General features: G+C 61.2%; 1 protein-coding gene across 2 annotated transcripts in view; it reads left to right on the forward strand.

Moving 5' to 3' along the window:
• KIRREL3 (kin of IRRE like 3 (Drosophila)) overlaps nucleotides 1-26,838 on the forward strand; it is a 108,541-nt gene that overhangs the window by 79,881 nt on the left and 1,822 nt on the right. Inside the window, exons 6-15 of one of the 2 annotated variants that reach the window (XM_012663621.1) lie at nucleotides 2,496-2,601; nucleotides 7,551-7,699; nucleotides 9,368-9,495; nucleotides 10,523-10,649; nucleotides 13,940-14,040; nucleotides 16,618-16,816; nucleotides 18,265-18,300; nucleotides 21,572-21,679; nucleotides 23,056-23,165; nucleotides 26,135-26,221. In XM_012663621.1, coding sequence (XP_012519075.1) covers nucleotides 2,496-2,601; nucleotides 7,551-7,699; nucleotides 9,368-9,495; nucleotides 10,523-10,649; nucleotides 13,940-14,040; nucleotides 16,618-16,816; nucleotides 18,265-18,300; nucleotides 21,572-21,679; nucleotides 23,056-23,165; nucleotides 26,135-26,221 — 1,151 coding nt within the window. The remainder of the gene's footprint in view (nucleotides 1-2,495; nucleotides 2,602-7,550; nucleotides 7,700-9,367; nucleotides 9,496-10,522; nucleotides 10,650-13,939; nucleotides 14,041-16,617; nucleotides 16,817-18,264; nucleotides 18,301-21,571; nucleotides 21,680-23,055; nucleotides 23,166-26,134; nucleotides 26,222-26,838) is intronic. The other variant, XM_012663622.1, reaches the window with a different exon arrangement.

Here is a 26,838-nt window from a genome sequence, read left to right on the forward strand (position 1 = left end):
GCGCAGTTTCCTGATAGAAACACTAACAGACTCTCAGCTGTAACATCTGTTCAGAGTGATCTCAGTCCCACCAGCTACATCGAAGCTGCCCTCCTACAAGTTACCCAGCCGACATCACAAATGGGATTAAAATCATGTCTAATAGTCGGATATAACATAAACTATTTATACCTCTGGAGCTTGGCAGACTCCAGAAATTCGAACTCAGTACATCCAGAGGGGAGGAGAGACTGGGGCACCCGTGGTCTGGGGTGAGGTGCGCGTCAGACCGCTGAGTGGGGCACCGGTGGTGAGGTGAGGGGGATGGGGAGAGAGGCCCCCCAGGCCGCGCTGATAACAGCAGGTGTGTGCGTCCGGCAGCGGGGCGGGGCCTGCACCAGGCGTGCTCCATTTCCTGCCTCCCAAAGCCTCGTCACTTTGTAAAGGACACTCAGGTGAGGGGTGGAACAGCCCAGTTCCTCCTGGAACAGCCTCCGAGTTCTGTGACAAGTCTCTAGATTCTGTCAAACCGGTACCTCCTTAAACAAGAGTTGGGTTGAGGCGCTGCTCCTCGCCGTGACGGACTGCATGTGTGGACACGGGCCAGCACACATTGCGACGCAGACGGCTGACACCAAGTCCCTGTGCCAGCAAGACGCAGGCTCCTCCTGGGCGACCGTGTTCTCCAGGGCGGGTCCCACCAGTGCCCAGCACGGCCGGCCAGCCCTGCGCGAAAGGAGCGGGGACTCCCGATCCCGCCTGGCCTGGAAGCCGGGGGCAGCTGGGCAGGGGCTGTGGGGTTGGGGTGGTCGCGGCTCTCCCGGGAGGTGGAGGAGAGCTCTCATGGCTACCTCGCCACGCTCATCTTCGCAGCCACTTGAATTACGCTTTAAAATCCGAGCTTGAGATCCCTGAAAACCCATCACTTCCCTAGCAATTCCCCAGGAAAAGGCAGGCGAGCTGGCTGCACCGGTCGCAGGTGCTTCCCGGATTTGTGGTTCCCCGTCCGAAGTCTGAACTAGGAGATTATGTGGAGAGAGGGGGCTGCCCAGCCAGCCCGCCACCTGCTACTCAGGAAACAGACACCAGCGCAGCCCCGGGGCGCCTCCCAGCCCCAGCCCCTGCGCCCAGCCCTGGGCGGGAAGGCCGAGCACCAGCGGGCAGAGGCCGATCAGAGCAGTCAAATGATCTCAACTCGGGTGCGGCAGGCTCGGTCCGCAGCTGGGGAGGCTGGGAGGGACTCTCCGACGTCCAACCAGGAGCCCAGACCAGGCGGGCTGGAGTCTCGTGCCTCTGTGTGCCCTTGTGGGTCAGCGTGTTTCCTGACGGCCTCTGAGAAACTGGCTTCTTTACTTCTTTCACTAAAAACAGGCTGACCCCTAGAAAGTCCTCGTGACCTCCAGCAATCTCCTCTGCTTGACAGTGCGTCTGGCCCCGGTTAGGCCCTCTCGGGTGCGGGTGCCCTGGGGAGCCCAGCAGGGGCGACGTCAGCCTCCGCGGAAGGCCGGAGCCTCTGCCCTGGCGCCTGGCTCGCGGCGTCTGTCTCCCCCGGTCTCTCATCCCACACGGTTCGATTCGGTCCTTCTCCCCAGCACCTTGTCATTCTCTGTCTCCGCGTGCAGGGTCGCCCTTGGCCTTTTCTGCTTTCTGGCTAAAGTCCTCGTCTGATCAGTGTCTGCGTACGTGTGGGTCTCACCGTCCCGCCCCGCCACTCTGCTCTCGGCTTCCCTAGGTTTCCGTCTGTGTGTGTCTCTCCATCTCCCTGTCTCTGTCTCCCTCCCTCATCCCGCTCTCTCTCTTCCTCAGCGGCCCCCAGACCCCTCCTCTGTGTGTGCCCCTGCCTACCTCGGACCCTTCCACACAGATCTCTCTGTGTGTCTCTGTGTCTCTGCTTCCTGTCTCTTTGTCTCTGACTTTCTCTCTGCTTCTCCCCCCATTTTGCCCCTCAGAGCTTGGCTCCCTGTCATGTCAAATGAGAAAGTGAGCCCAGCCCGGGAGCCAAGGCCCTGGGACCGCAGCCAGGGCTGGGCAGAGGCGATTGTGCCGGGGAAAGGGTGCGGATGGCGCTTTCACGTCAGCAGGCGCCCAGAACCTTCGCACAGAGAGATGATCGACACACCGTTCAAAGACGGGAAGTTCGTGCGGAATCGGGGCTGAGTGTCCACACTCCCCTGCCCTGCACCCCTTCCCGCCTCTCCTCCCGGTGCTCTGTTCTGCCCAGAGCTGCAGGGTGGGCAGCGTGCGCCAGCACCCGGTGGCCGTGCTTCCTGGCTGGCTGTTCTTGTCGACACCAGGCCTGGAGTCCACAGGGGCCCTGAGCCCACCCCAGGACTGGCTGGGTCAGGCACCTCCAGGCAGAGCGACAGCCCCTCCGAGCCCCCCACCCACCCTCACCAGGGCGGTGGCTGCTTTGAAGATCCCTGGTGGTGGAATGTCTGCTTTTACCCTCCATGTCACCGGGGGTCTTCCTGCCCCATTCCCCCTCCAGTCTACAGGTGATTCTCCTCTCCCTGCAGACCCCCCACTCGTCAACCTGTCAGTGGAACCGCAGCCAGTGCTGGAGGACAACGTCGTCACGTTCCACTGTTCTGCAAAGGCCAACCCGGCTGTCACCCAGTACAGGTGAGAGTCACTGCGGGGCAGGCACGGCCTGGCCACCGGCCTCACCCCCACGCCCATCTCGCGGGATGTCACTTAGGGTCTGCAGCATGGCCACAGTGCTGCCTGGCTCACAGCGCGCCCACTGGCCTTCTCCCCGCACCGCACCCCTGCCCGCTGGCCCCCTCCGTGCGTGCGTGCGTCCCTCCTCATGCAGGGACAATGGGTCACTCCTGTCTGAACAGTCTGCTCGTCCCCCATTTCCGACGAGAGGGAGAGGCTCAGGAAGAAAGCTAAAACCACCAGGCGAACCAGCAAGACCGGAACCTGGATTCTGGTCTTGCGCTCGTGGAACCGTTTGCTTGGGTAGGGTGGGATTCCGGGGACAGTGGGCCTGTCTCTGGGCGCCTGGGGTCATACATGCCCGTGGCCCCGGGGTGTCCCTTGCTCACAACACTGATACAAGCATCGGCGCTTCTTACATGCTTGTCTCTGCCTTTCCGTGGAGCGTCTTGAAGGCGAGAACTGCAACGCAGTCACTCGCGGCTCTCAGCACGCAGCGCCGTGCACGGCGTAGACGAGCTGCTCCGTAATGTGTCTGACCGACCGAGTACACGCAGAGCTGCTCCCCCCGCCGGTGCACCCTCCCGCTCTAAATCCCAGGAGACTGAGTGATTTCAGAGGTGCGCAAGGGCAGACTCAAGAAACTCCCCTCCTTTCAGATGCACGTGGACCTGACCGCCTGCCCCCATCTCCCCCCCGCCAGGTGGGACGCGGGTGCCCAGGGTGTCAGCTCTGCCGTGGATCTGGGTTATTAAGTGCCAAGGATGCTAATGGCCCGGACTAGGAAACAAGCTGGCCAGGGAAGCGGAGAACAGGGAAGACCAGGCAGCGTGGCCCGGCGGGCAGGAGGAAAGGAAATGGGCCAGAGACTCGGGCTGGACATGAGGAGGTGCTCCCTGCGGCGCTAGTAATTAAGCAGCACTGGAACAGGCGCCAGGAGGGGCACAGTCTATATCCCTGGGGATATTTTAAAATAGGATGAAAACCCATCTGCCCTGTCCGATTTAACCGTTCACTGGACGAAAGGCAGAAGAAAGATTAGATGACCTCCAGGGTCCCTTCCAAGCCCAGGACATCAGGCTCCCTGGAGTCACGTGGCCCATTCAGGTCCAGGGAGCGCGTCTGGTTCGGCTGGGTCCGGCATCTATTCGGAAGTGACCAAAGATGCAGGAGAAAAGCCCAGCGAGGCGGCCTCTCTCGGGGCTTCCACCCCGCACCTGCCAGGCCTGGGCTTCTCTGTACAAGTGAGCCTCTCTCCTCTGCTCCCAGCTCTGTGCGTGTGGTCCCTGAACAGCAGGCACAACTGGCCCAGAAAACCCCTCTCGCGCCAGTTCCCCGGGGTAGCCTCTCACACCCACGGACCCCCCATTCACCCTCCCAGCTGCCCCAGAGACCAGGGCACACAACTTCCAACATCCACGGCCCCTCACTGCCAGGCCCCGGTCACCCGTGGACGTGGGGGCTGAGGGCTGCGCAGACAGCAGGGTGGCACCGCCCCGGACCTGCGGCCTCGGCCCCCAGGCCTGACTGCCCACCCCACACCCACCTCTGACCGGGACGGGCTAAGCAGACATCCCCGACTCCCAGGGTCGGCGACCTCAGGAAAGCAGGCCAGTGGTGAGGAGAGCAGGAGGCGTGAATCCGCGCGGGGAGGGCCTCGTGAAGCAACCCGGAAAAACGCTGGCAACTGCCCATCCGGGGGAAGGGAGGACGGCAGCTAACGGGACTGTTCTTAACGGCTTCTCTGTAATTCTGGAGTTTGTATTTTTCATGCAAAACGGTCAATACAGAAGCAGGCAGAGGACATGAGGGTTCCTAGGCTCGGGTGTCCTGTGTGATTCCTCCCTCTGCATCGCACCTGGAGCTCACGGCTCACAGCCAGCACCCCCGTGCGTGCCCAGGGCGGCCGGCAGGGCAGGGAGGGCCGGGCTCCCGGCAGGTGCCCGTTAGTTCTCATCGGCCACCTTCGCTCCTGGCCTTCTGACTGGCCAGGGCCCTGAAGGTGTGTCAGTGCGGGGCCAGTCTCCCTCCAGGACTCCGGAGATTCTCGGGGAGCCCTTCTGGCCCCCAGATTCACGCGGAGAGCCGGGCGGCCTGGGAAGGACGCAGGCCCACCCGCAGCTGCTCAGCCCCTTCACTCCGGCGAGCTCTCGTCTCGCAGCCGGACGCCGGCTCTAGACGCGACGTTAGGGTCCCAGAGGAAATGCTGTAAGCAAATCTCATCGCGTCGGTGCGTTGATTTTCCTGGCTGACTTTGACGAGATCACAGGAACCTGTTTCTTTACTTCCGTTCGTCTTGAGTGCGTCCCCCCTGCTCCCCCTGAGAGGCCGCAACCTCTGAGATTAGAGACGTGTCCTCTGCACCCCAGCACCCACCAGGGGATGTGGCTGGGCACGGGAGCTGCCCCTCAGCCACCCCGGGACCACACAGCACCAGGATCCCCGGGGCCGTTTCCTCGGAAGGTCTCTTGGTGGCCCCAGCAGACAGCAGGATGGGCGCCACCACCCGCCATGACACAGGGGGTATTTGAGGACAGCCTGTGACGTGCCGGGCCTCCTGATTCCCTGATATGAATAATGAATCCTCTTACACTTGTTCAGACCAAATTAGACATTGATTGGGACAGGCTCAGGCCGACTCCACTTTACAGGGACTGGGATCGGGGTGACAGCAACAGGGAAGCAGGGGAGGGGCTGGGGAGGGGAAGACGGGCAGGAGGACACAGAGCCAGGAGAGAGGAGAGGGCAGGGGTGGGACTGCTCTGTGGCCCCCGGCCCTGACCCCGTGGCCAGCTGTTTGGGCGCAGTGGTTTGGGTGTCCGCGTCTCTGGAAGGGACCCTCAGAGGGTTTTCTGGTGGGGGAGGGAGGGGATAGAGGAGGGGCAGGAAAGGACTGGCCGAGAGAGGCGTGAGCAGGGGCTGTCGGGGGTCCAGAGGCCCCTCCCCAGAAGGCCCGGCCTTGGGCACCTGAGGACCCAGCCCCACAGCCGTGCTGCCTGTGACCCTGGGAGAGGATGGTCGGAGAATCCCTCCTGCCATCCCCCCACCTCCATGGGAGGGGCGGGCCGGGGAGCAGCTGGGGGCCGTGGCTGCTCGGAGGACGGTTCCGACAGCACCGCTCTGCCGGGGCACAGACGGTGTCTCCCAGCTGGCCCGAGCCCGTGCTCTGGGCTCTCCCTCTCTGGCTTCCTCCCCACCGCCAGGTCTGGGAGGAGGGGCCCTTGGCACCTGGAGCACTGCGTCCCAGGCCTGCGGGACCCCAGCAGTCCTCCCGCTGACCTGGCCGAGCAGGCCAGGCTGGGCTTCCGCCCTCCATGACTCTCATGGGGATGGGCCCTGGAGGGAGAAGGGAGAAAGCCCCGTCTCCTCCAGGGACCCTGAAGAGGAAGCGAGCGGGACCTGCCACCAGAACAGCCCACTTGGGCCCAAGCCCACCCCAGCCCAGCCCAGCCAGCTCCCTGCCTGGGATCCCCCTGCTCCTTCAACGTGGCCCCTCACTTTGGCGGGGGGAAGGAATTGGGGCTGGACACAGGTCCCCAACTGTGTGCCTGGAACTGAATTCATCTGCTCAGGCAGGGGCCGGCCTGACTCTTAAGTCTGGTCATTGAATTAAAGTTAGAAATTGAAATGACTCATGAATAACTCATAATGGTTTGTGGGGAAGCTCCTTAAGCTCTCGGGGAGCTATGGTTTGCTGTGTTGTGAAGCTATAATTGTTATTATTAATCGTGTTCTTAATAATCACTCAATATTAATTCTCGATAACAACCCCACGGGGCCAGTCGAGGTGTTCGGCGCGATGCAGAGAAGCGGCCGTCGCTTGGGGCAGGCTGCCAGGCCGGGGCAGGCGCTGACGGAGGGAAGGGCGGCAGAGGAAGGAGAGCAAGGCGGGTGCAGGCAGGGCAGCAGGGAAGCCGTGGTCCCAGGGAGCGCGCTGCAAGGTAGTGCTTGGGGAGGCCGAGGGACCTCTCCAGTTCTGCAAAGACAAAAAACACCCCGAAACAGGCTTGAACTGCAGCGGGAGGAACCTGGTTAGGTTTGCGATTTCAGAAAGTGAGTGTTGTCTGCAAGGGGATTAAACCAGGGGAATCGGACAACTCTCCTCTCGGGGATCTGTAAGGAAAGCCCCACCTTCACACACATGCACAGACACATATATGTGTGCACACATGTGCACACACACACACCCCTGTGGGGCTCCAGCAGACTGCCAGGTCGCTGGTCCAACGCGGCGATCACACCCCAGGGCCAAAACCAAGCTGAGCCCAAGGCTGCTTAGTCTCCCCTCTGGTGTGATACAGCCTGGCCGGTGGAAGGACCGTCCTACCCGCCTCCCCAGACCAAACCACGGCTGATGGGGCCGCCACCTCTGCAGAGCAAAGCCAGGCTGGGAGGGCAGAGGCTGGGTGGGAATAAGAGCAAGTGCCGTCCCAGCAGGGAGGCTGAAAGGACTTCCAGGGGTGCGGGGGCTACATGAGGCGCCCACCCTGGGGGTGGGAGGAGTCAGGATAGAGAGCCGAGGGAGCCGGCCGAGTGGGAAGAGGGGCAGTCGGGACCACTTGCTGACACCTCTCCTCCCGACGCTGTCGGCACTTCTGCTCCATGGTGAGCAGATGGAGGCCCTAGGTCACACCTCTCCTATAGCATCTCGCCTGATCTGGAAACCAAGCTTCCTGGAGCCTCGTTTCTGCGTGTGTGTGTGTATCTGTGCACGTGTGTGCACGCGTGTGTGGGCATGTGCCATTTGACCCTGTCCTCTGGTCGCCCAGGACAGGGCCCATGATGCAGCCCAGAGCAGACTGGCCAGGCCGTCTGATGTCCTTGTTTCCTGTGGGATGGACGCGTCCGGCTCCCAGAGGGGTGGCCTTGCCGTGTGAGGTCCACACCAGCCCCTCGGGCTTCTGTTGCAGGTGGGCCAAGCGGGGCCAGATCATCAAGGAGGCATCTGGAGAAGTGTACAGGACCACCGTGGACTACACGTACTTCTCAGAGCCCGTCTCCTGCGAGGTGACCAATGCCCTGGGCAGCACCAACCTCAGCCGCACAGTTGACGTCTACTGTGAGTGCACGATTTGGGAGCCTCCTTGGGTGCACAGGCCCCAGGTGGTCTCTGCCTAGGGCTGGGGAAACCTGGGCTAGATTCACCACACACGACAGAACCTTCACGCTTCACAAGCACGTGATGCCTGGCACTTTACAAAACACATCCTCGTGTGCTGTCTCGTGTTTACTTTGATCCCTATAACGACCTAATGAGATGGTGTCTCAGCTCAGGCCGCTGTAACAAATTACCGTAGACTGGGTGGCTCAGACGACAGAAACAGAGCGCCAGCATGGGCGGTTCCGGTGAGGGCTCCCTTCCTGGCTTGCAGACAGCCGCCTCCTTGCTGTGTCCTCATGGAGCCAGGGGGAGGAAGCAAGCTCCCCGGTGCCTCTTCTTTCTCATAAGGCCACTCATCCCATCAGGAGGGCTCCACCCTCATGACCTAACCTCCTCCCAAAGGCCCCACCTCCTAATACCAGCCCACTGGCATTGAGGTTTCAGCATGTGAATTGGGGGCGGGGCACGAGCATGCAGTCCTAATAGGCCGGTAGTATTATTCCCGTACTCTGGACGAGGCGATGGAGACCTGAGGTCACACGGTGCGTAAGCGGCAGAGTGAGAGCCGAATCATCGCCCGTCCGCACACTACTCTGCTTCCCACTGGGGAGCCTCACAGACACGCCTCTTCCTCACGCGTGGCCTGGCGGGGACCCACGGCGGGCAGCCCAGTGCCGTGGTCTGGCTGGCTGGACACATTCAAAACAATAATCCTGAGTTCGTGCACTGCCCTTTACAGTTTTAAAAGCACTTTTACAAACCTTTTTTATCTGAACCTCCCACTCGCCCAACAGCCTCAACAGAAGGTGCATTTTTACACTAAGGGGCCATCTTGGTCTCTGGATGCCAGGTTTCAGGCTCCATTTGCTCCCTGAAAGGAGCACTCCGAGGCCCGCCTGGCCACAGCTCGGGGTCCCTGGGCCTGAAATCCCACCGCTGCACCCCTCTGGACCAAGGCTTGGTCTGCAGGAGGCTGGGGCTGTGCTGGCGGAAGGTGGAGGAGCCCCGTGGGGCTCCAGGACCAGGGCTGTCTGCTTCAACTGGGCTGAGGGGGAGGCGGAGCCTCTGGACTAGGAGGGCAGCCTGGGGGGGGGGGCAGCCCCGCCCTCCGTATCCCAGACCCCCCAGCCAGCTGGGCCCACAGCAGGGAGCTGGGCTGGTGCCGGGGAGGCTGAGGCCTGAGGAGGTGGGAACTGACTTGACGCATGAGGGTCTCAAGATTTCCGAGGCAGGAGGAAGGCCTCCCCCACACACATGGAGATGAGGACCTTCCCCAACCTTCCCAAGTCAGGTGGGACCAGGAGAGAGGGGAGGGAGGGGACAGCCCTGGCAGTAAATCCAGACAGAAACGGGGCCCCATTGCCTTTGCCAGGGCCTGTGCTCCTCCGACCTCGGTGGGCCTGGGAGAGGCTGAGCTCGGGGCAGAGGGCCCGGTCCTCTCTCCCGGTCCCACTCCGAGACCCCAGGCCCAGCCCGGGAAGAGGACCAAAATGTAAGGCCCTGGGCTGAAGCGGATTGAGCTGGCACAAGCCCCTGCTGTCCCCTTCGCGGGGTGGCAAGGGCCGGCATGGAGGGTCCCCGAGCTCCTGGCCCACTGGAGCCGTCTCCTCCTTCTCCCCATCGCAGTCGGGCCCCGGATGACCGCGGAGCCGCAATCCCTGCTCGTGGACCTGGGCTCCGACGCCGTCTTCAGCTGTGCCTGGATCGGCAACCCCTCCCTGACCATCGTGTGGATGAAGCGGGGCTCCGGGGTGGTGAGTCTGCGCCACGGCCCCGGGGCAGGGGCAGGGGGCGGGGAGCAAGGGGGAGCCCGCGCAGGCCCCTTCTCACGGTCAGACCGGGGGGTCGGCCGCCAGTGTAAGCGGAGTGAGGAGGACCCCAGAAAGCGGAGAGGGAGCCCCAGCGCCCACGTGTGCGCATCTCACCCTGAACACACTCGGCCGTTGAGAAAGGCAGGTGGTCACCAACACCCGGAAAGGCTTTTCACCCCCCCAGATGAAGCTGCCGTTTAACCTCGAGGTTAAGCTACTTTTTCTCCCTGCGTTCCTCCCTCAAAATGCACGTGTTCTTCAGTGCGCCTGAGAGTTTGCCGCGTGTCCTCCCTGTGAGGAGGAACAGGAAGGGCCTTGGGTAGAGACGCAGGGACAGGCAGGAGAGAACCGACCTCTGGGTAGTTGCCCCACGAGATGTCACCGTCCCCATATACAGACGAGGAACCTCAGCATCTGAGGAGACAAGTAACTGACCAGAGAGACACAGGTATCATCGCTGCAGCCAGGATTCAAACTCAGATCAAGCTAACGCCAAAGCCTGTTTTCTTTGCGTTACCCCAGGCTATATCCCAAAAAGACAGGGAAAAGGACTCAGAAAGCACAGGTCAGGGACCCTCAAAGAAGTCCAGCTGTAGGATAATTTCACCCACGGCCAGTCTGGGACAGAAGCCACCGCAGGTACAGGGAGGTGGGCACCAGCCCCCGGAGCAGGAAGCCTGGGAGTCCCCAGCCAGGGGTCCCCCTCCTGTCACACATGTTCCTCCCCACGCCCCCACCCCACAGGCTTCACCTGGGAGCCCCGCCTACAGCCGCACAGGGTCTCCTCTGTCCAGCCCGCAGGGCACCGTCTGCGTCAGGGAACTGCCTGCCCCTCCCCTGCCCGCCTCGGTTTCCCCGAGATGCTGGCGACTGCGGCCGTCACCCCAGGCCTGCCTCTTGGCGTCTGGTTCCCAGAGACAGAGGGAGCCCTCCCTCTACTCTCGGGCTCTGACCCTCCCGACTCTCCTAGGTCCTGAGCAACGAGAAGACCCTGACCCTTCAATCCGTCCGCCAGGAGGATGCCGGCAAGTACGTGTGCCGGGCCGTGGTGCCCCGCGTGGGAGCCGGCGAGCGAGAGGTGACCCTGACTGTCAATGGTAAGACCCCCTTGGGGGGGCCGAGGAGGGAGACAGCAGGGGGACCCCTTCTCTTGGCACCAGGCGTCGCCCCGAAGGGGCTGTCGCCGGTTCTGGGCCTTGGTATCACCTCCAACTAGGGGTCGACAGCAATTATGTCCACCTCTTGAGTCCCTGCCAGGTGAGGAGGGGCCTGGTGAGTTTTCTAGTCACCTCCCTCCTCTTTTGTTACCTTCGAAGGGGTCTCAGCCCTAAGAGTGGTAGTTGGTGAATTTTATCCTGGCCAGGAAAAACCTGTCAGAGGTCCCTGGGTGGCCAAACAGACCCCACGTCTGCCATGACCTTGGCCCGCGGGGAATTTAAAGGGGCATCTCTGCAGCTCCTGGTCAGCTCACTCTCCTTGCATTGGGGCCACTCAACCAGGGACCCGTCACCACCTCCATGAGATCAAGTGTCCGGGGGTCCCCTTAAGGGCAGGGGACGTGTCTTGCTATGCACAATAAAAGTAATTACAGCAGGAGAGTGTTTTCGTGGTGGGAGTTAACAGGTGGCTGTTACGTGAAACACTGGGGAGTGGTCAGACCAGGCCGGACGAGGGTGTAGACAGCCACGGGGAAGCTGGGACTCAGCTCAGGCCAGACTCAAGAAGGCCGTAGCACCAGGATGAAGATTCTGACATCCCTGCCATCCTAACAGGTGCTTGGGCCACGGTCAGAAACCAAAGCTGCTCGTTTGATTCCTCTGCCCTTTCCAAAGGTCTCCTCCCCACTCGACCTTTGTAGTGCCACAGCCCTTTGGGAGCTCCAGTTCCCAGCAAAGCCTGCCTCGGATCAAAGCCCCGAGGCTCTGAGCCCCTGCCGGAACTGAGCCACAGACCTGCGTCTGCAGGGCGCTGGGTCCTGGCGCCAGAGCAAGGCCCTGGGGTGGCGTGAGCTGAGTTCTTGAAATGAGCCCAGTGGGCCGCAGCTTCCTTCCTACCCAGGAAGCCACCCCTGACAGCCTCATCTACTCTCCCCCTTTGCTAGAAAACAAAACCCAGCTTGGTGCCTCCTCAGCCACCCGGCTCTGCTGGCCGCAGCAGCCGGCTGCCCCGCAACTATCTCCGCTCCTCTCCGCGCCCCAGCGTCGTGGCAGCCCCAGAGGGAGGGTGACCCTACCTGACCCCACAGCGTGCTCAGGCTACCTGTCCCGGGCAGAGCCCTGACTCAGGAGCCCTCCTGCCTTTCCTGTGTGTCCCCAGGATGCTACCCATAAATCGGCACTGCAGGGCTAAAAATAACAGCATCTGATCTCGCCTGCGTATATCCATGGCAACACAGGCTGCAGCCTTTTCCTGTCAGCGCCGGTGTCTGACACTCGGCTCAGCGCACGGCCCGGTGAAATCGGCCACCCTCCCCTGTGGCCAGCTGGGGGGACCTTCACAATCACACGTGCCCTCCAGGGACCCCAACCCTGAAGCTACTGAAGGAGCCTTGTGGGCTCTGGGGAAAAGGGGGGGCAGAAAGAGGAGAAGCTGACATCTGCTGTCACTGGAGACTTTCGGGCATTTCCAACGGAGATTGAAAGAGGCATCTGGAGGGGAGATGCCCCCTGGGGAACAGGCCAGGGGACGTTTCTCTTGGATGGGCACCACGGCCTGGGCCCTGGCACTGGCCCGCGGTTTAATCTGTGCTCTCCAGAGCCCATCTTCCATCGCCTCCTCCGCCCCCACCCTCCGGCAGGAGCTTCCCTGGGTTGCCAGGCAGAGAAAAGCTGAAGGGCTTGGAGGGAAGCTCGATTATTTCTCGGGGATTAGGGTCACATCACCCGGAGCCAGGGGGTGGATTAAGTGGCCCAGGGAGAAGAGCCTGCCAGGCCCTGCCAGGAAAGCGAACTGTCTGTCCCCAGCTGCAGGGAGGGTGAAGCCCAGCGGGCGGGGCCGGGCCTGGGCGGAAGGGAGCTGACGCCGTGAAAGCCAGACCAGGTTCTCAGTACAAGCAACCCCAGCCTGTGGACCACTGCTGGCCAGGGCAGCAGTGCCTTGGGAAGTAAACTGGCACAGACCGCTGCCGATTTGGCTCAAACTGGGTATCTGCAGGAAGCGGGCAGTAAATCAGGGACTTAATTCCTCGTTCCTGGGGAGTGAAGGGAAAAGGTTTTATGGAGTCATCACTCTTCCGCCCAGCAGCAAAGCAAAGCACCATCCAGGTTCCTAAAACATCACACCCTCATCTCCCTTGGAGCTCAGGGATGTGAGGGAGGAAGCGCTCGGCCCACTCTGAAAAGCATCTGAGGGCGGAGGGTCCCCCACACCTGCCTGGCCCAGCCCCAAGCCACTTGCCATCCTAAACTCAGTAGCAGTCACCTGAGTGTCTCCTGGTGCCTTTCTCCCCTTGGCTGGGAGCTACTCATAGAAATGCAAATCTGCCTTAATTAAGGGGGCTAATAAACAGCAATTATGTTTGCAGCAACTTCGTTTTGTTCCCAGCATGACTCTGCCTGGTCTACTGATCCGGTGCCGGGCTCCGCCCTCCTTCCTCCGCCACCTGCCATCCGAGCCCCACCCTCCGCCAGGGAGTGGCGGGGCGCGAGGGCCCCACCCCGCACCCAGCCCCGCCGGGCCGTTCGCCGAGCGCGTGGCTAACGCGGCTGCTCCCTCCCCGCCCTGCCCCCGCCCCGTGGGCGCTACGCGGGAAAGGCCTGGGCGGACCGCAGGCAGAACCGGCGGGCCCGCGGCACCGGTCCGCCCGCCCCCGGGGTCCACGAGACGGTGCGCTCCGTACCCCCCTCCCACGCGCGCGGCCCGGGCCCCACGGCGTCGGGGCTCCCGCCTGGGCCGTCCGGGCGGCACGTGAGGCAGGCGGGGCGCGGGGCTGTCGCGCGCCGTCCGCGACGTGCGGATCCGCCGCAGGCTCGGTCCGCGGGGCGGCAGCGCCCCCTGCTGGGCGCCTGGGGTGGCTGCGCGGCGGCGGGCGGAGCTCGGTCTTCCCGCCCCGCCCGCGCCGCGCCCGCCCCGCCCGCGCCGCCGCCCCTCGGGAAGCTTTCCCGGCCGCCGGAGAGCGTCGCTGCGCCCGCGTGCAGCCGGCTCGCGCGTCGCTCGGGCCCTCGCGCTGCCGCGGCCCCCCGCTGTGGCGGTCGCCTGAGTCCCGGGCTTCCGAAGCAGAGGCCCCACTCGTGACCCCGGCGGGGCTTACGCGACCCCGGAGGCCGCGTGGTCCCTGAGCGCCCGCCCGGCCGCGCCTCGCTCGCTCAAAATGCTCGCGCCGAGGGGCAGGCCGGGCCGCCCCCGCTCCGCGCGGCTGCCCGGCCTCACGAGCCGCTTCTCCCCGCAGGGCCGCCCATCATCTCCAGCACGCAGACGCAGCACGCCCTGCACGGCGAGAAGGGCCAGATCAAGTGCTTCATCCGCAGCACGCCGCCGCCCGACCGCATCGTGAGTGCGGGAGGGGAGTCGCGCCCGCGGCCCCGCCGTACCCGGAGCAGCGCGGGGGGCCGGGGAGCGAGGCCTCCCCGTCCTGTCTCAGCCCGGCCTCAGCGAGAGCGCGGCCGGCCGCCCGCACCTGCCCAGCGCTCCACGTGCCCGCGAAATGCGCCTCAGTCCCCCTCCCCTCCCCCACGCGCTTGTCCCCGCAGTGCCGCTAGGGCGACCGCAGAGTCACCTTCACTCCCCTCCCCAGGCGTTTGCATTTCCTAAAGGGGGGTCTTGCACCCAAATCCATCAGAAACCGGAGGTCTCGCAGGCATGGAAACAAAGGAAAGCGCGCATTTTATAGCGCTGCTTGGGGGGATATTATCGTTAGTAATTCCCGACGCCTGGGACATCCAGGGCCCGCCCTGCTGGACAGCTCCCCCTTTCACGGGACAGCAGGGCCGGGGAGCGGGCGGGGTGAGGCACCGAGCAGCTGGGAGCCCCGCGTGTGCGCCCAGGGCCGCGACAGCCAGGCCGTGCAGCCCGAACTGCTGTCGTGAACTAAGACACTAGAGTATTATTGTGGTCACGCCTTCTCGGGCATTTGGTTCATTCCCTGTGAAAGAGTCACACAAAAATTACAAGGATTCATCAATAAAACTAATACATCATATAAAATAATACATACATGAATAAAACTAATACACACATGATAAAACTAATACACTCACCTCACTCTTTAATTTTTTGAAAATTATAAATGTATCACATGCCATTGTAAAATATCCCAATGGCCAGGCATGGTGACTTGAGCCAGTAATCCCAGCACTTCAGGAGGCTGAAGTGAGAGGATCGTTTTGAGGCCAGGAGTTCCAGACCAGCCTGAGCAACATGGCGAGACCACAGCTCTACCAAAAATAGAAAAAATTAGCTGGGCCTGGTGGCATGTCCCTGTAGTCCCAGCTACTCAGGAAGCTGTGTTAGGAGGATCACTTGAGCCCAGGAGTTTGAGGTTGCAGAGAGCTATGACGAGGCCACTGCGCTCTAGCCTGGGTGACAGAGTGAGACCCTGTCTCAAAAAAAAAAAAATCCCATTCACTCTTGAGCATTTTCACACGATCTTTCACTTCATAAATATCTGATTCTAGGCCAGTGGAGCTCACTGGCTCTGGGGACACTTGGCAGTGTCTGGAGACATTTTTGGTTGTCACCGCTGGGGAAGTGGGTGCTACTGGCCCCTAGTGACACCAGGGATGCTGCTAACAGCCCGTGATGCTCGGGACAGCCCCTCCGAGACTGAGCTGGGCCAGGCTGGTGACAGCGTGGGGTGTGAGACACCCAGGCCCTGCAAGCACTGCCTGTTCCACCATGTTCCCACGAACACTGTGGACCAGGCTGTTCGTGGTGCTTAAACACACTGAGCTGGTACCATGTGCGTGGAACGAAAACAATTAAATAAACGAAGATAGATGAGGGTGATCACAAGTACAACTCTCACACTTACGTAAAAACAAACAAAGTCATCACTCTGGGCTGCTGTCCTGCCCAGGCAGCAGCACTGTCCCACGGAGCATCTCCGGGGACCCTGGGCGCAGGCGTGGCCCAGCCACACAAGGGCTCAGATCGCTGCCATCAGAGCTCCCTCTTTGCCTGGAAAAATGTTCCAAGTGTGGACGCGCACTGGGCCCCTTCTTGGGTGGCTGAGGTGGTCCCAACCTCTGGGTGTATGTGCACACGTGTACATGCATTTGCAGATTGTACATGTGTTGGGAGGGGTGTATATGTGTAGTGTGTTGTGTGTGTGATATGTGTCATGGTGTGTGTGTGCATGTACATGTTTATGGTGTGTGTACTTGTGTTGTGTGCATGCACGTGGTGTGTTGTGTGTGCATGTCATAGTGTGTGTACTCATGTTTGTAAGGTATGTGTACCTGTATGTACATATGTTGGTGATGCGTATGGTATGATATGACTGTATACGTCTGTCATGATGTGTGTTTGTTGTGTGTGCACATGTGTGCATGTATGCTTGTGATGTGTGTTAAATTATGCTGTGTGTGGTATGTGTACATGTGTCTGTGGTGTCTTGAGTATTGTGTGCACATTATGGTGTGTGTCATGTGTATACATGCCTGTATGCATGTTTGTGATATGTGGTATGCGATGTGCATGTGTTTTTGTATATATTTATATGTGTTATGGTGTGTTCACACGTGCATGCATTTGTGTGAGGTGCTATGGTGTGTGTGGTTGGTATGTGCATGTGTTGTGATGCATGTTTATGTTTGTTGTAGTGCATATACATGTGTGTATGCATGTTTGTGGTGTGTGCGTGCATACCTATGCATACATGTGTTGGCTATGTACATGGTGTGGTGTGTGTGTACACGTGTTGTGACGTGTATTTGTGTGTGTTGTGTGTGGCATGTGTATGTATGTTCGTGGTGTGTGGTGTATGTGTGCACGCACACATACCTGTGAGCACATGTTGGTGTGTGGCCGTGAGCATGAACTTGAGCCTGGCTACGTCCGTGTGGAGCAGGGAGGTGGCACCGTGGTCCTGCCCCCTCTGGAGGGGTCTCCTAATTCTGCTCCCCGCAGGCCTGGTCCTGGAAGGAGAACGTGCTGGAGTCGGGGACGTCGGGGCGCTACACGGTGGAGACCATCAGCACCGAGGAGGGCGTCATCTCCACCCTGACCATCAGCAACATCGTGCGAGCCGACTTCCAGACCATCTACAACTGCACCGCCTGGAACAGCTTCGGCTCTGACACTGAGATCATCCGGCTCAAGGAGCAAGGTGAGGGCCGCCGGGGCCTCCGGGGGACTGGCAAGGCCAGCAGGGCCCTCTCCTGGCCTAGCCGGCCCTGGGGGACAGAGCGCCTAGAGCGTGGCCCGGGCTTCAAGGTGGGTCGGGGCCGAGAACAAGTCACAGCGCTCTCCCCGGCTGGCAGCTGCCTTCCTCGGCCCGGCTCCCCTCGGAATAAAGGGCACGCACCCCCACCAGGAAACGGGAGGAAAACCACTCAGACTGGCGGCCTCCGAAGCATGTTTCAGGGAGAGGCGGCCACAGAACCAGCCAGGCCTGTTGCGGGACAGGGACGAGCTGCACACCAGCCTCCAGAAGCCTGGCTTTGTGCACTCGCCTCCCTCATGGGCCCTGTCTGCCACCAAAGTGCCCTGAGCGGGGTGTCATATCTGGGCACGATACGCTGGCTTGGACGTGTGGGGAACCTGGCCAGCCCCGGTTAAGACAACAAACCAACCCAGTCACCCAGAAGCCGCGCGGAGGGCGCCCACGCAAAAGCTAGGGGCAGGGCCTGTTCCTCCCACTCCCTGGTGTGGGAGGCTGGGCTCAGGCCACCTGCTGACCCCAGGAGACACACGGACCACTGTGCTGCAAAGGAGACGCCGCCGGAAGGGCGACGCTGGGCGGAGGGCGAGAGGGAGGAAGGACGAGGAAGCCTCAGCCCCCCGTGGCCCCCTGTGCCCGCTGCCCCCGCTCCTGGCCGCGATGCTAAGAACTCGGGGTCTGCTCAGAGTTCTCGGGCACAGCCTCCAGGATGGGAAGCCTCGGAGGGGCATCGAGGCCCGGTTCCAGGGAGGCTCCGCATACAGCCAGCAGCACGCCTGGTCCTGAAATGGGGTGCAGACCTTGTCCCTTCGCCAGCCGGGGCTAACAGGGTGGGCCAGGGGTTCATGCCCAGCCAGGCCCAGAGGCCTCAGTCCCTCCCCCTCCAAGCCGAAGGCCCACCCTCAGGCTGTCAGGCCCTGGCAAGAGATTCTGGCCCGAGGGGTGGTCCGGGCCAGGCTCGCAGCGATAGCGCCCATGGATCAAACCACACGGCCTCTCCCAACACCTCCTCCCTCATCGGCGCCGCTTTGCATAACGCTTTGCACATGACTTGCATAATATCATCCACACATCATCCCAAACCCTCCTGGTCCCATTGCCTACCCTCCATGTCCTCCCCTCGGTACCCTCACCCCCCCTTAAATGTTCTCACCACAACCCCCCACCCCTCCGAGACGACCTCTCTCTCTGGTCCCTCGCCCCTCTGGAGTCCCTGAGTTAGTCTGAATGAACTCCAAGTTCAGCTGGGCTAGCCTGGATCTGTCGGGGGTCCCGGAGACATGATTGAGGAGGGAGCTCCTCACCCCAGTCCCCTCCAGGTGGCCGACCCCTAGTCCCACCCAACCCTGGCCAGCCAGGCCCTAGCTGTGGACGCTTGCTTTATTTCCAAACAGGTTCGGAAATGAAGCCGGGAGCCGGGCTGGAAGCAGGTACGAAGGAGACCATGAGAACGGCCCTGGGCGGAGGGAAGGGACTTCTCGGCTAGTGGGGGAGGGGCCCGAAAAGGGGGTAAGGGAGGCCTGTGCAGGCCGCTAACTTCTCTGCCCTCCCCCGTCCCAAGGGCTTAGCGCAGTCAGAGCAGCAGGGAGAGGGTTCCCAGCCAGCTTGGGTCTAGGGGCCCCAGAGACCTGTCCCCCGCCTGCTGCAGAGCCCACGGCTCCTTCCTCTCCAGGACACTGGCTCTCGCTCCTCCCTGTCCGTTCCATCCATCCCTTCTCTTCAGAAGCCCTGGCTGCTGCCCTCCGGGTCAGCTGCCCCTGTCCTGGCCTCCCTCTGCTCCAGGCTGTCCCTGATGCTCCCGCCTCTCAGCATCCTCACCAGCTTGGCCCCCAGCCCCGCTGTGGCTGATGCGTGCTTGCCGCTGCACCTCCCCGCTCCCTGCCGTCCCCGTGGAAGTGCCTCCCTCCCCAGGCGCCCGGCAGCAAAGGGGTCCTCAGGCTGCCCGGGCTGAGCTGCTGTGTCTCGAGACCCACAGGAGACCATTGCCCCAGCCCCAAGCGGAAGACCAGGAAAGAGAATCAGGACGTAGCCAGCCAGACTCCACAGGGCCAACCAAGCCATGCTGGAGACTTGGGCGTCCTCTGTCCTGGCTCTTCTGCCATGCTGGCCCCTGGCCCATGTCACCGTCTTCAACAAACTCCACGTGGGGCCCCCTTCCCTCTGGGCAGACGTGCCCCATCAGGGCACCAGCCCAGGGCACAGGCCTGCTCCCAGAGGTCCCTGCAGCCCACGCGGAGGCAACCCAGACAGTTGTCAGCCTCCTGTGTTCTCCCCGAGTCCCCTCAGGGTCCACCCAGGTGCTGAGGGGTGGCATTCCCCTCCCCCTCTCATCTCACGTTTATCTGCTCACACCCGTCCGGAGCCCCCTGACACCTTCCTCCCTTGGTGGCTGAGACCCTCATGCCCAATCCACCTCCTTGGGTGAAGAGGGGCTGAGCAGGGACATGTCCCCAGGGAACATGGGAGGGATGCTCTGTTCTCAGGGGAGCAGCCTGCACAGGCGGCCCAGGCCAGAGCTCAGGAGGCCAGGCCAGGAGGGAACACACAGGCAGGATGCCACCCCCGGTCCACTTGTCCCCAGAGGTCCCCCTCTCCTCTGCCCCTACCCTCCTGCCTGAGGGCCACTGTCCGCTAAGATGGCGCTGCTCCCCAGCCGTTGGCGACTCAAGGAAACAGGGACCTGCAGGGCACCGGGTCGGAAGGCACCGTGCATGTGGCCGCCCCGGCTCTCTGGGTTGACAGATGAGACACTGAGGCCCCGAGGTGTTTAGGAACCTTCCACCATCGTGCTCTGACTCGGGTCAGCCGGGCAGGCCCTGAGTTTTCCAAGAAAACTTAGTAGGAATCTGAGGAGACTCCAAATCAAACCCGAATGAGTCGAGTTCAAAAGCTTAGAACCAGTGCGCTTCAGAAGCGGTTTTTCTTTCCCCGTGGAGCTCAGACCCAGGACAGAGTTGTCTGTCTGTCAGAGCAAGCCCAGCGGAGGTCGGGTCCCTTCCTCAGCCCAGACACCTCCATCTTCAATCCCCGGGCGTTTGCCACCCGCCTCCGCTCGGCCCCTCGCCTGTCACCCCGCGGTGGTCTGGGCCGCCGATCGGTGGGTACGAGTGAGTGAGTGTGCAAGTGCTGGGTGGCAAAGGGGTGCGCCAGCACTGCCAACCCAGGGTGCCAGCTCCCTGCGGCAGGGACAGTGTCCCCCCACTGACAGCTCCTCCCCCAGCATCTCCAGAGCCCGGGGTTGGAGGCTTCTTCCTCTCTCTCTCTAAAGGAAACAGCGAGGAGAAGCTAACCCACAGCCCTAGAACAAACGCCTCGCCATCCTCCAGCCAACCACGCTGATGAACGCGGGCGGGTCAGGAGGGGCTCAGTCTTTAAAAGGGACTTTCCTCGCTTTTAAGGTTTTGACCTGCTGCAGTGGCCGCTTCCCGTGTAGTAACAGGAGCAAACGCTGAACGGGGCTGGGTGCAGGCTCTGCTCTGAGGCCCGTACCCGCCTCGCTCAGCCAAAGCCCGTAACGACCCTGAGGTGGCCACTATCGTTAGCCCCATTTTACAGATGCGAGAGGTAAAGTTAGCTGCTCAGAAGAAGTGATGGAGCCTGGACTCAAGCAATGGCAGTCTGGGCTGTCCAGAGCTTGTGGCATCTGGAAGATGCCATGTGACACAGGACGGCGGAGCTGGGTGGGGTGGGAGTGGGGGGTGGGGCAGTCAGAGGAGGCCTGGATTTACCCTGGCTCTGCAGCAGCCATGTGTCCTTGGCCAAGTCACTCAACTCCTCTGGACCTCAGCGTCTCCATCTGTAAAATGGACAGCTTGGCCTTGGCGGGCCCCTGCCCAGCATTCTCTGTTCCATTCCTGATGGACTCTTCGGGGCTCCAGATCATGTGCTCAGCCCCAGGTGCAACCACGGGAGGGCTGGAACTGTCTGGAAGATCACCCTCCCCACACCCACCCTACCCGGCCAGGGCAGGAGTCGGACTGCAGAGAGAGCAGGGGTGGGGCTTGCCCGCTGCAGCGCTGGCCTTCTTGCTGGGAGGGATGCAGGGATGCTCAGAGGGCTGCCTAGAGGGAGAAGCAGCGGGCCTGGCGGTCAAGTGGGTCCCTAGAGAGGTGGCAGTAGGGAGCTGTGACCCTGCTCCGCTGCCTCGGAGACCTGGAAACCTGGGGGCTACAAGCCCGGATGCCCAGCGGGCCCAGGGGAAGCTGCCCAGACTGAACCCTGTCTGGGCGCTGGTCATCCATGTGCACCTGGGAAAGGGAAGGGAAGGAAGGAACAAACCAGGGCAGTGACCCTTTTCAGAGAAAAGCCAGGACTTCTGACTCACCAGCCGCTGCATGATAGAGCGTCCCTGCTCAATGCCAGAGAGCGCTCAACTGTGCCAGCCCCGCCCTCACCGCTGGTGTTCCTCTCCCCAGCCCTCCCTTCTCTGTGTCCGCCTGCCCCGCTCTCCTCCTCTCCCCTCCCCCTGCTCCTCCCTGCCCTCTCCTCCACCCGCCCCACCCAGTGTCCTCCAGCCCAGCCTTTGCAGTCCCGCCTAGAGCTGGCCCCCGCGGGACTCTGCCCGCGCCCGCCCAGGCCCCACCAGGGCGTCTCCCAGGAGGAGCCCACACGGCAGGGCTGCGCCCGAGGGAGCGGGGTGAGTCCTGGGGGCCAGTGGGCTGTCCCCATCCCACATCAGCTGTGCCCACTTCTCTCCCACAGAGTCCGTGCCGATGGCTGTCATCATCGGGGTGGCCGTAGGAGCCGGCGTGGCCTTCCTCGTCCTTATGGCAACCATCGTGGCCTTCTGCTGTGCCCGTTCCCAGAGAAGTACGGGAGGGAGACCCGGGATCTCAGGGAGGGGGACAGAGAAAAAGGCCAGGCTTAGGCTGCCCCGGAGAGCAAGTAAGCAGGAGCGCAACAAACGGGCCCTCAGTGCTGTGAGCGCCTGGGGCAGGGACTGGGTCTGACGCATCGTGCCAGGTGCGGTGCCGCACGTGGCGTCTGGCGGAGTGGGCACTCGGCTGATGTGACCGTGGACCAGACCGAAGTCCGTGCGCAGGGCAGTGAGCCAGCCCTGTGGGTTGAGCACGTGTAGCGCGTCAGTCGGGGATGGTGTCGACGTCCGGGGAGAAAAGAGGCAGTTCGATTCTTGCTCTCCCAGAGCTGCTAGTCTAACCAGAAAGGCAGATCACCCACACGGGAAGAAAAGCATTCGAGGAATTGTTTCAAGCAGATTTTTAAAGGTCTTCAGTCATTAGCAATAAAACTCTCGTGCTTGTGTGCTCTCGAAGGAGTGCACGTACGCGGGGTTTCCATACCGGGCACAGCTCTGGCGTTGCGTGGGCAGACGCGTGCAGAGCTGAGACAGGACGGCGGAGAAGCGAGATGGAGACAGTCTCCCAGTCCCCCCTCTTCTACCGTGTAGCCCTGAGCAAGCCACAGCTATTCCAGGTCTTGCTTCCCTCATTTGTAGTAATCAAAGGGCGGGATGATGTGGCTTTACGACCTCGCCCGGCCCTAACATCTGGGAGCGTAATGCACAAAATGAATCACCAGAATCAGGCTGCTCCCGCCACCCCCTGGCAGCCCTCACGGGTGGACGGAAGCTGTGTGCCCCCTTCCGCTCCACGCCAGCGGCCTTGGCTGCAGGACCTCCCTCACCGCCCTCTCAGAGAGCAGAAATGATAGGGGAGTGTATTTTAGCAAGAATTTTCTAACGGAGCTCTGCAGCTACAAACGGGCCACCTCCTGCAGAAGCAGTAGAGCTGCCATGACTAAGTGTCGACAGAGATGCGGGACCACTGTGCGCCGTGGGAGCTTCTGCTTTGGGTGGGAGGTTGGCCATGGGCGCCCGAAGGTCCTAACGGAGTTTTGTGGCTCTATGAATGGAGAGCTCAGAGCCCGGTAGAGTGGGCCAGAGAAGACTTCTGGAAGGAAGTGGGGATTCCGTAGGATGAAGAGCTCAGGAAGGTGGCCAGGTGGCAGGGGACAGCCTGGCAGGCCAGGGCGAGCAGCTGAGGTGCGCCACAGGGCACGCAGCCCAGAGCATACGCGTCCCGGCGTCCTGTCAGTGGGGGCTGTGAGTTCAGAGGCTGGAGGGTAAACTCCGGGGGGTGGGGCAGAGGTGGGGGCTTGGAGGGAAGCTCGACATCTCGAAGGTAAGAACTGACTCTGTCATGTGCATTTTCCTATTTTATGTCCAGATCTCAAAGGTGTTGTGTCAGCCAAAAATGACATCCGAGTGGAAATTGTCCACAAGGAGCCGGCCTCTGGTCGGGAGGCTGAGGAGCACCCCACCATCAAGCAGCTGATGGTGAGAATGCGGCCCTAGCCCCCACCCCACCCAGCGCCCCATTCACAGAAGCTTTTGGGACTGGGGGCTCCTCAGTGCCCTAGATGCTTCCAAGAAGCAGAGCGTCAGTCAAGAGGCACCCCGCCCTGCTGCCCCCCGGCAGGCCAGGCGCACTCACCCAGCAGCGCCGAGTGCCTGCCGTGTTGCGCGTGGTGTTCTGGGAGACTCACGTCCAAGGTGCAGCCCCGGCCTTCAGAGAACCTGATTATTCATTCAGTAAGGAGAAAAGACACACGCATACATTGCCATGATATGTTGGTGTGCAATGTATAATTCTGCACACACACACACACAAAGATGTTATATTAATAGATATTCAGTACTTGCCCCTCCCACTCCCCATCCAAAAAAAAAGCTGGCAAGAGGCGTAGGCTCCTCCTTGGGAACTGGGTTACTCCCCAGAAGCAAACTCGTAACTTCTCCAGCACCTCTTCCCGATCCCCACGTGTGGGCCGTGATCCACCCATCTGTCCCAGCAGAAACCCAGACGACTGTGCTGGAAGCTTTTGGTGCACGCCGCGCCACGGCTGCCACGTGCTGGGCAGGGGTAAAGGGCACGGGCCTCTCTGTGCCTCAGTGTCCCCCTCCATGAAATGAAAGTAGCGCACACAGGGCCATGGTGAGGGTCAAATGGGTAAACCCTAAAGAGCCTGGAGCCCGGGGAACACAGTCGGTGCTCAATAAACGTCAGCCACCCGCGCTGCTGGATGGTGAGCAGCCGCTGCCGGGCTCGTCCCCGGGTCTGCAGGGCCTTGCCCAGTCCCTGGCAGAAGCTCCCAGATGTTTACTGAATCGAACTGACGTTTCCCTCTGCTTCTCCATCCGGTCGATTTTCGGGTTCTGTCAACTCCACTTCCTGTGCCCCGCCCTCCCCACTGCCACCGCCTCACACGGGCCCTTCCCTCCCTGGGCCGTGACAGCGGCCTCCTCGTGGATCTCAACAGTCCAGTCTTCCGCCACTCTTCTCAATCCACCCTCCAGGGCCCTGAAGAAGGGTCCTCTAAAATGCAAATCTGATCCTCTTACTATCCCGCTTAAAATCCATTGGTGGCTCCGTGTCGGGTGGACAAAGTCCTGCCGCCCAGCGAGTCACCCACGCCCTCGCTGCGAGGCGGCTGCCAACCTTTCCGGCTCTGCCTCCCAGCCGGGCACATCTGCTCTCCAGACACACCACGGAGCGTGTGACTCGTGGCCTTCGAGTCTCGCTACCTCGAAGGCCTGTGCCAGGCTGTTCCCTCGGCCTGTTGATTTTGTCTGTTGCATTTCACGTTCTCCTGTGAGAAGCAACTCAGATGTCAACTCCATAATTTTCTGTGCTTGTCCCTGTCCTGCAAGCAGAGCTGTGCACTCTCTGCTCTCCCGAAGCGCTCTGCATGCGCCTCTTTTACAGCGCACTCCCCTAATTACATGCCAGCCTCCCAGATGATCCCAGAACCCCTCAAGGGCAAAGGTCACGTTCCTGAGTCTGTGACATAGTGCCTGGTGCAGAAGAGTGTCTAGGTTTACAAGGGAGGAAGCCGCAGCCTAGACCTGGGAAGGGATGAATGTCTCTGCACGTAAACTTCATCAGCTCTGTCCTTCATCCCAAATAGGACCCCGAATTCCCTCCCATCCCGTTTGCCTCCGAGCGTCTCCACGCCACCCAACCCAAACCCTCAGGAACGGGTGGGGCGCTCAGCGGCCAGGTGAGAGCAGGGGCCAACTCGGCAGAAGGGACTTGTTCCCGCTCTGTGGCTAGGCCTCCCTCGGGGAGATCTTCACTCCCCGACTCCGTCACCCCCAGCCCTGAGATGGCCCCTTCACCAAGGGGAGGCAGCTTAGGGGCTGAATTTGGTGGGAAAGAAGGACTCCAACCCAGAGAGAGCCCAGAGCATTTACTGGCAAATGAAACGCTTTGGCGGATTCGCTGGAGCTCCAAAAAGAGATGAGGAACACAAGTTGCAAGGGAGAAACCACCACCCAGCCCAGCGAGCGGGGACCTGGGCCAGCCCGCACGACTGCAGCTGCGGTGCATGGCGCAGGCTGAGCATCGCTGTGGCCACTCTGAGTAGCCGGTGCGCCCGCGGTGTGTGGGGGTGCGCTTTGTTCCTCTATGCCCTGTGACTATCTTAACGTTCGGTAACTGAGAGCTGAGCCACTGACCCGCTCACTCCACGTAAACATAACGTTTAGAACAGCCCTGCTGTGTACCAGGCCCTGTGCTAGACATGGGTGAATCAAAGAGTAAGAGATTCTATTCCCAAAGCATTTCGGTCAGTGACCACAGCTGCGGCGACTGGACTAGGTGTGGAGACCCGAGAGGAGGAAGTGGTCCATGCCCTCAGGCTGTTTGGCGTCCAGCAAGGAAGCTAACAACTTCCCGGGGCATCCCCGTCACTGCTGTGAATAGCAGGTGTGGCCCATGCCGCCGGCACGTCACATGTGGCCACCCCTCGTGATTCCTTCTCAAGGCCTCCATCAGGCCCGGCGCTGGCTGATGGGCCGCCCGAAGGAGCCAACTGGTGCCCGGGGGTTGATGCCCTGTAGTCACTTACCCACAAGTGCGTCTCCCTGAGGAGCAGAGCTGCATCTTAGCGTGTCTTCATCTGTGTGCCCCTGGCCCCAGCACCGCGCCTGGCCGGGACTTACAATAGATGCCCAATGAATTGAATTGAATGTGAGATTTCTCAAGGTAATGCCCTGGCCCAGGTGAAGAAAGTGTGGCCCCAGAGACCTGCCCACGCCCCATCCACCCGCCCCCCCGTGCCTGCCTGTCTCTTAGGATGGGGGTCCAGGCGCTGACCCTGACTCTGTCCCTTTCCTTCTGTGGCCCAGGCAGTGAGGGCAGGGGGACATATGGCAATCTTTTGAGTTTATTTCCCCATCTTTTCCTCGGGGGAAGTGGAGGTTAGGCCACCTCCTCTTCACTGAGCAGCCGTTTTGCGTTGTAGATGGACCGGGGTGAATTCCAGCAAGACTCAGTACTGAAGCAGCTGGAGGTCCTCAAAGAAGAAGAAAAAGAGTTTCAGAACCTGAAGGTAAGATGAGCCACAGGTTACAAGACACAGCCACGGGATGTGTCTGCAGCTCTGATGGGCCAATCCCCAAATCCACGAAAGAACGGCAGCAAGCAGGAGAAGAGAAGGGCCAGAGGCAGCCTGGGGACACGCGCCTACCCACCCCTGAGGTGGGACACTCTGTGCCCGAAGCACCTGCTTGTTCTGCCCCAGCACTGAGAGCGCTAAGGCTGGGTCCCCACGATTCTCCCCCACAGCCTCCTCACACCTAGATTCCAAAATTATGCCTCCCTGCCCTGGATAAAAACAAAAAGCAATCAAAATCTGATTTTCAAATGATTTTTTTTTTTTTCTGAGATGGAGTCTCGCTTTGTTGCCCTGGCTAGAGTGAGTGCCGTGGCGTCAGCCTAGCTCACAGCAACCTCACACTCCTGGGCTCAAGCGATCCTCCTGTCTCAGCCTCCAGAGTAGCTAGGACTACAGGCATGCGCCACCATGCCCGGCTAATTATTTATATATATATATATATATTTTTAGTTGTCCAGATAATTTCTTTCTATTTTTTTTAGTAGAGACGGGGTCTCGCTCTTGCTCAGGCTGGTCTCGAACTCCTGAGCTCAGATGATCCACCCGCCTCC

Source organism: Propithecus coquereli, unplaced genomic scaffold (genome assembly GCF_000956105.1).
Source record: "Propithecus coquereli isolate 6110/MARCELLA unplaced genomic scaffold, Pcoq_1.0 Scaffold815, whole genome shotgun sequence".
Lineage (NCBI taxonomy): Eukaryota > Metazoa > Chordata > Mammalia > Primates > Indriidae > Propithecus > Propithecus coquereli.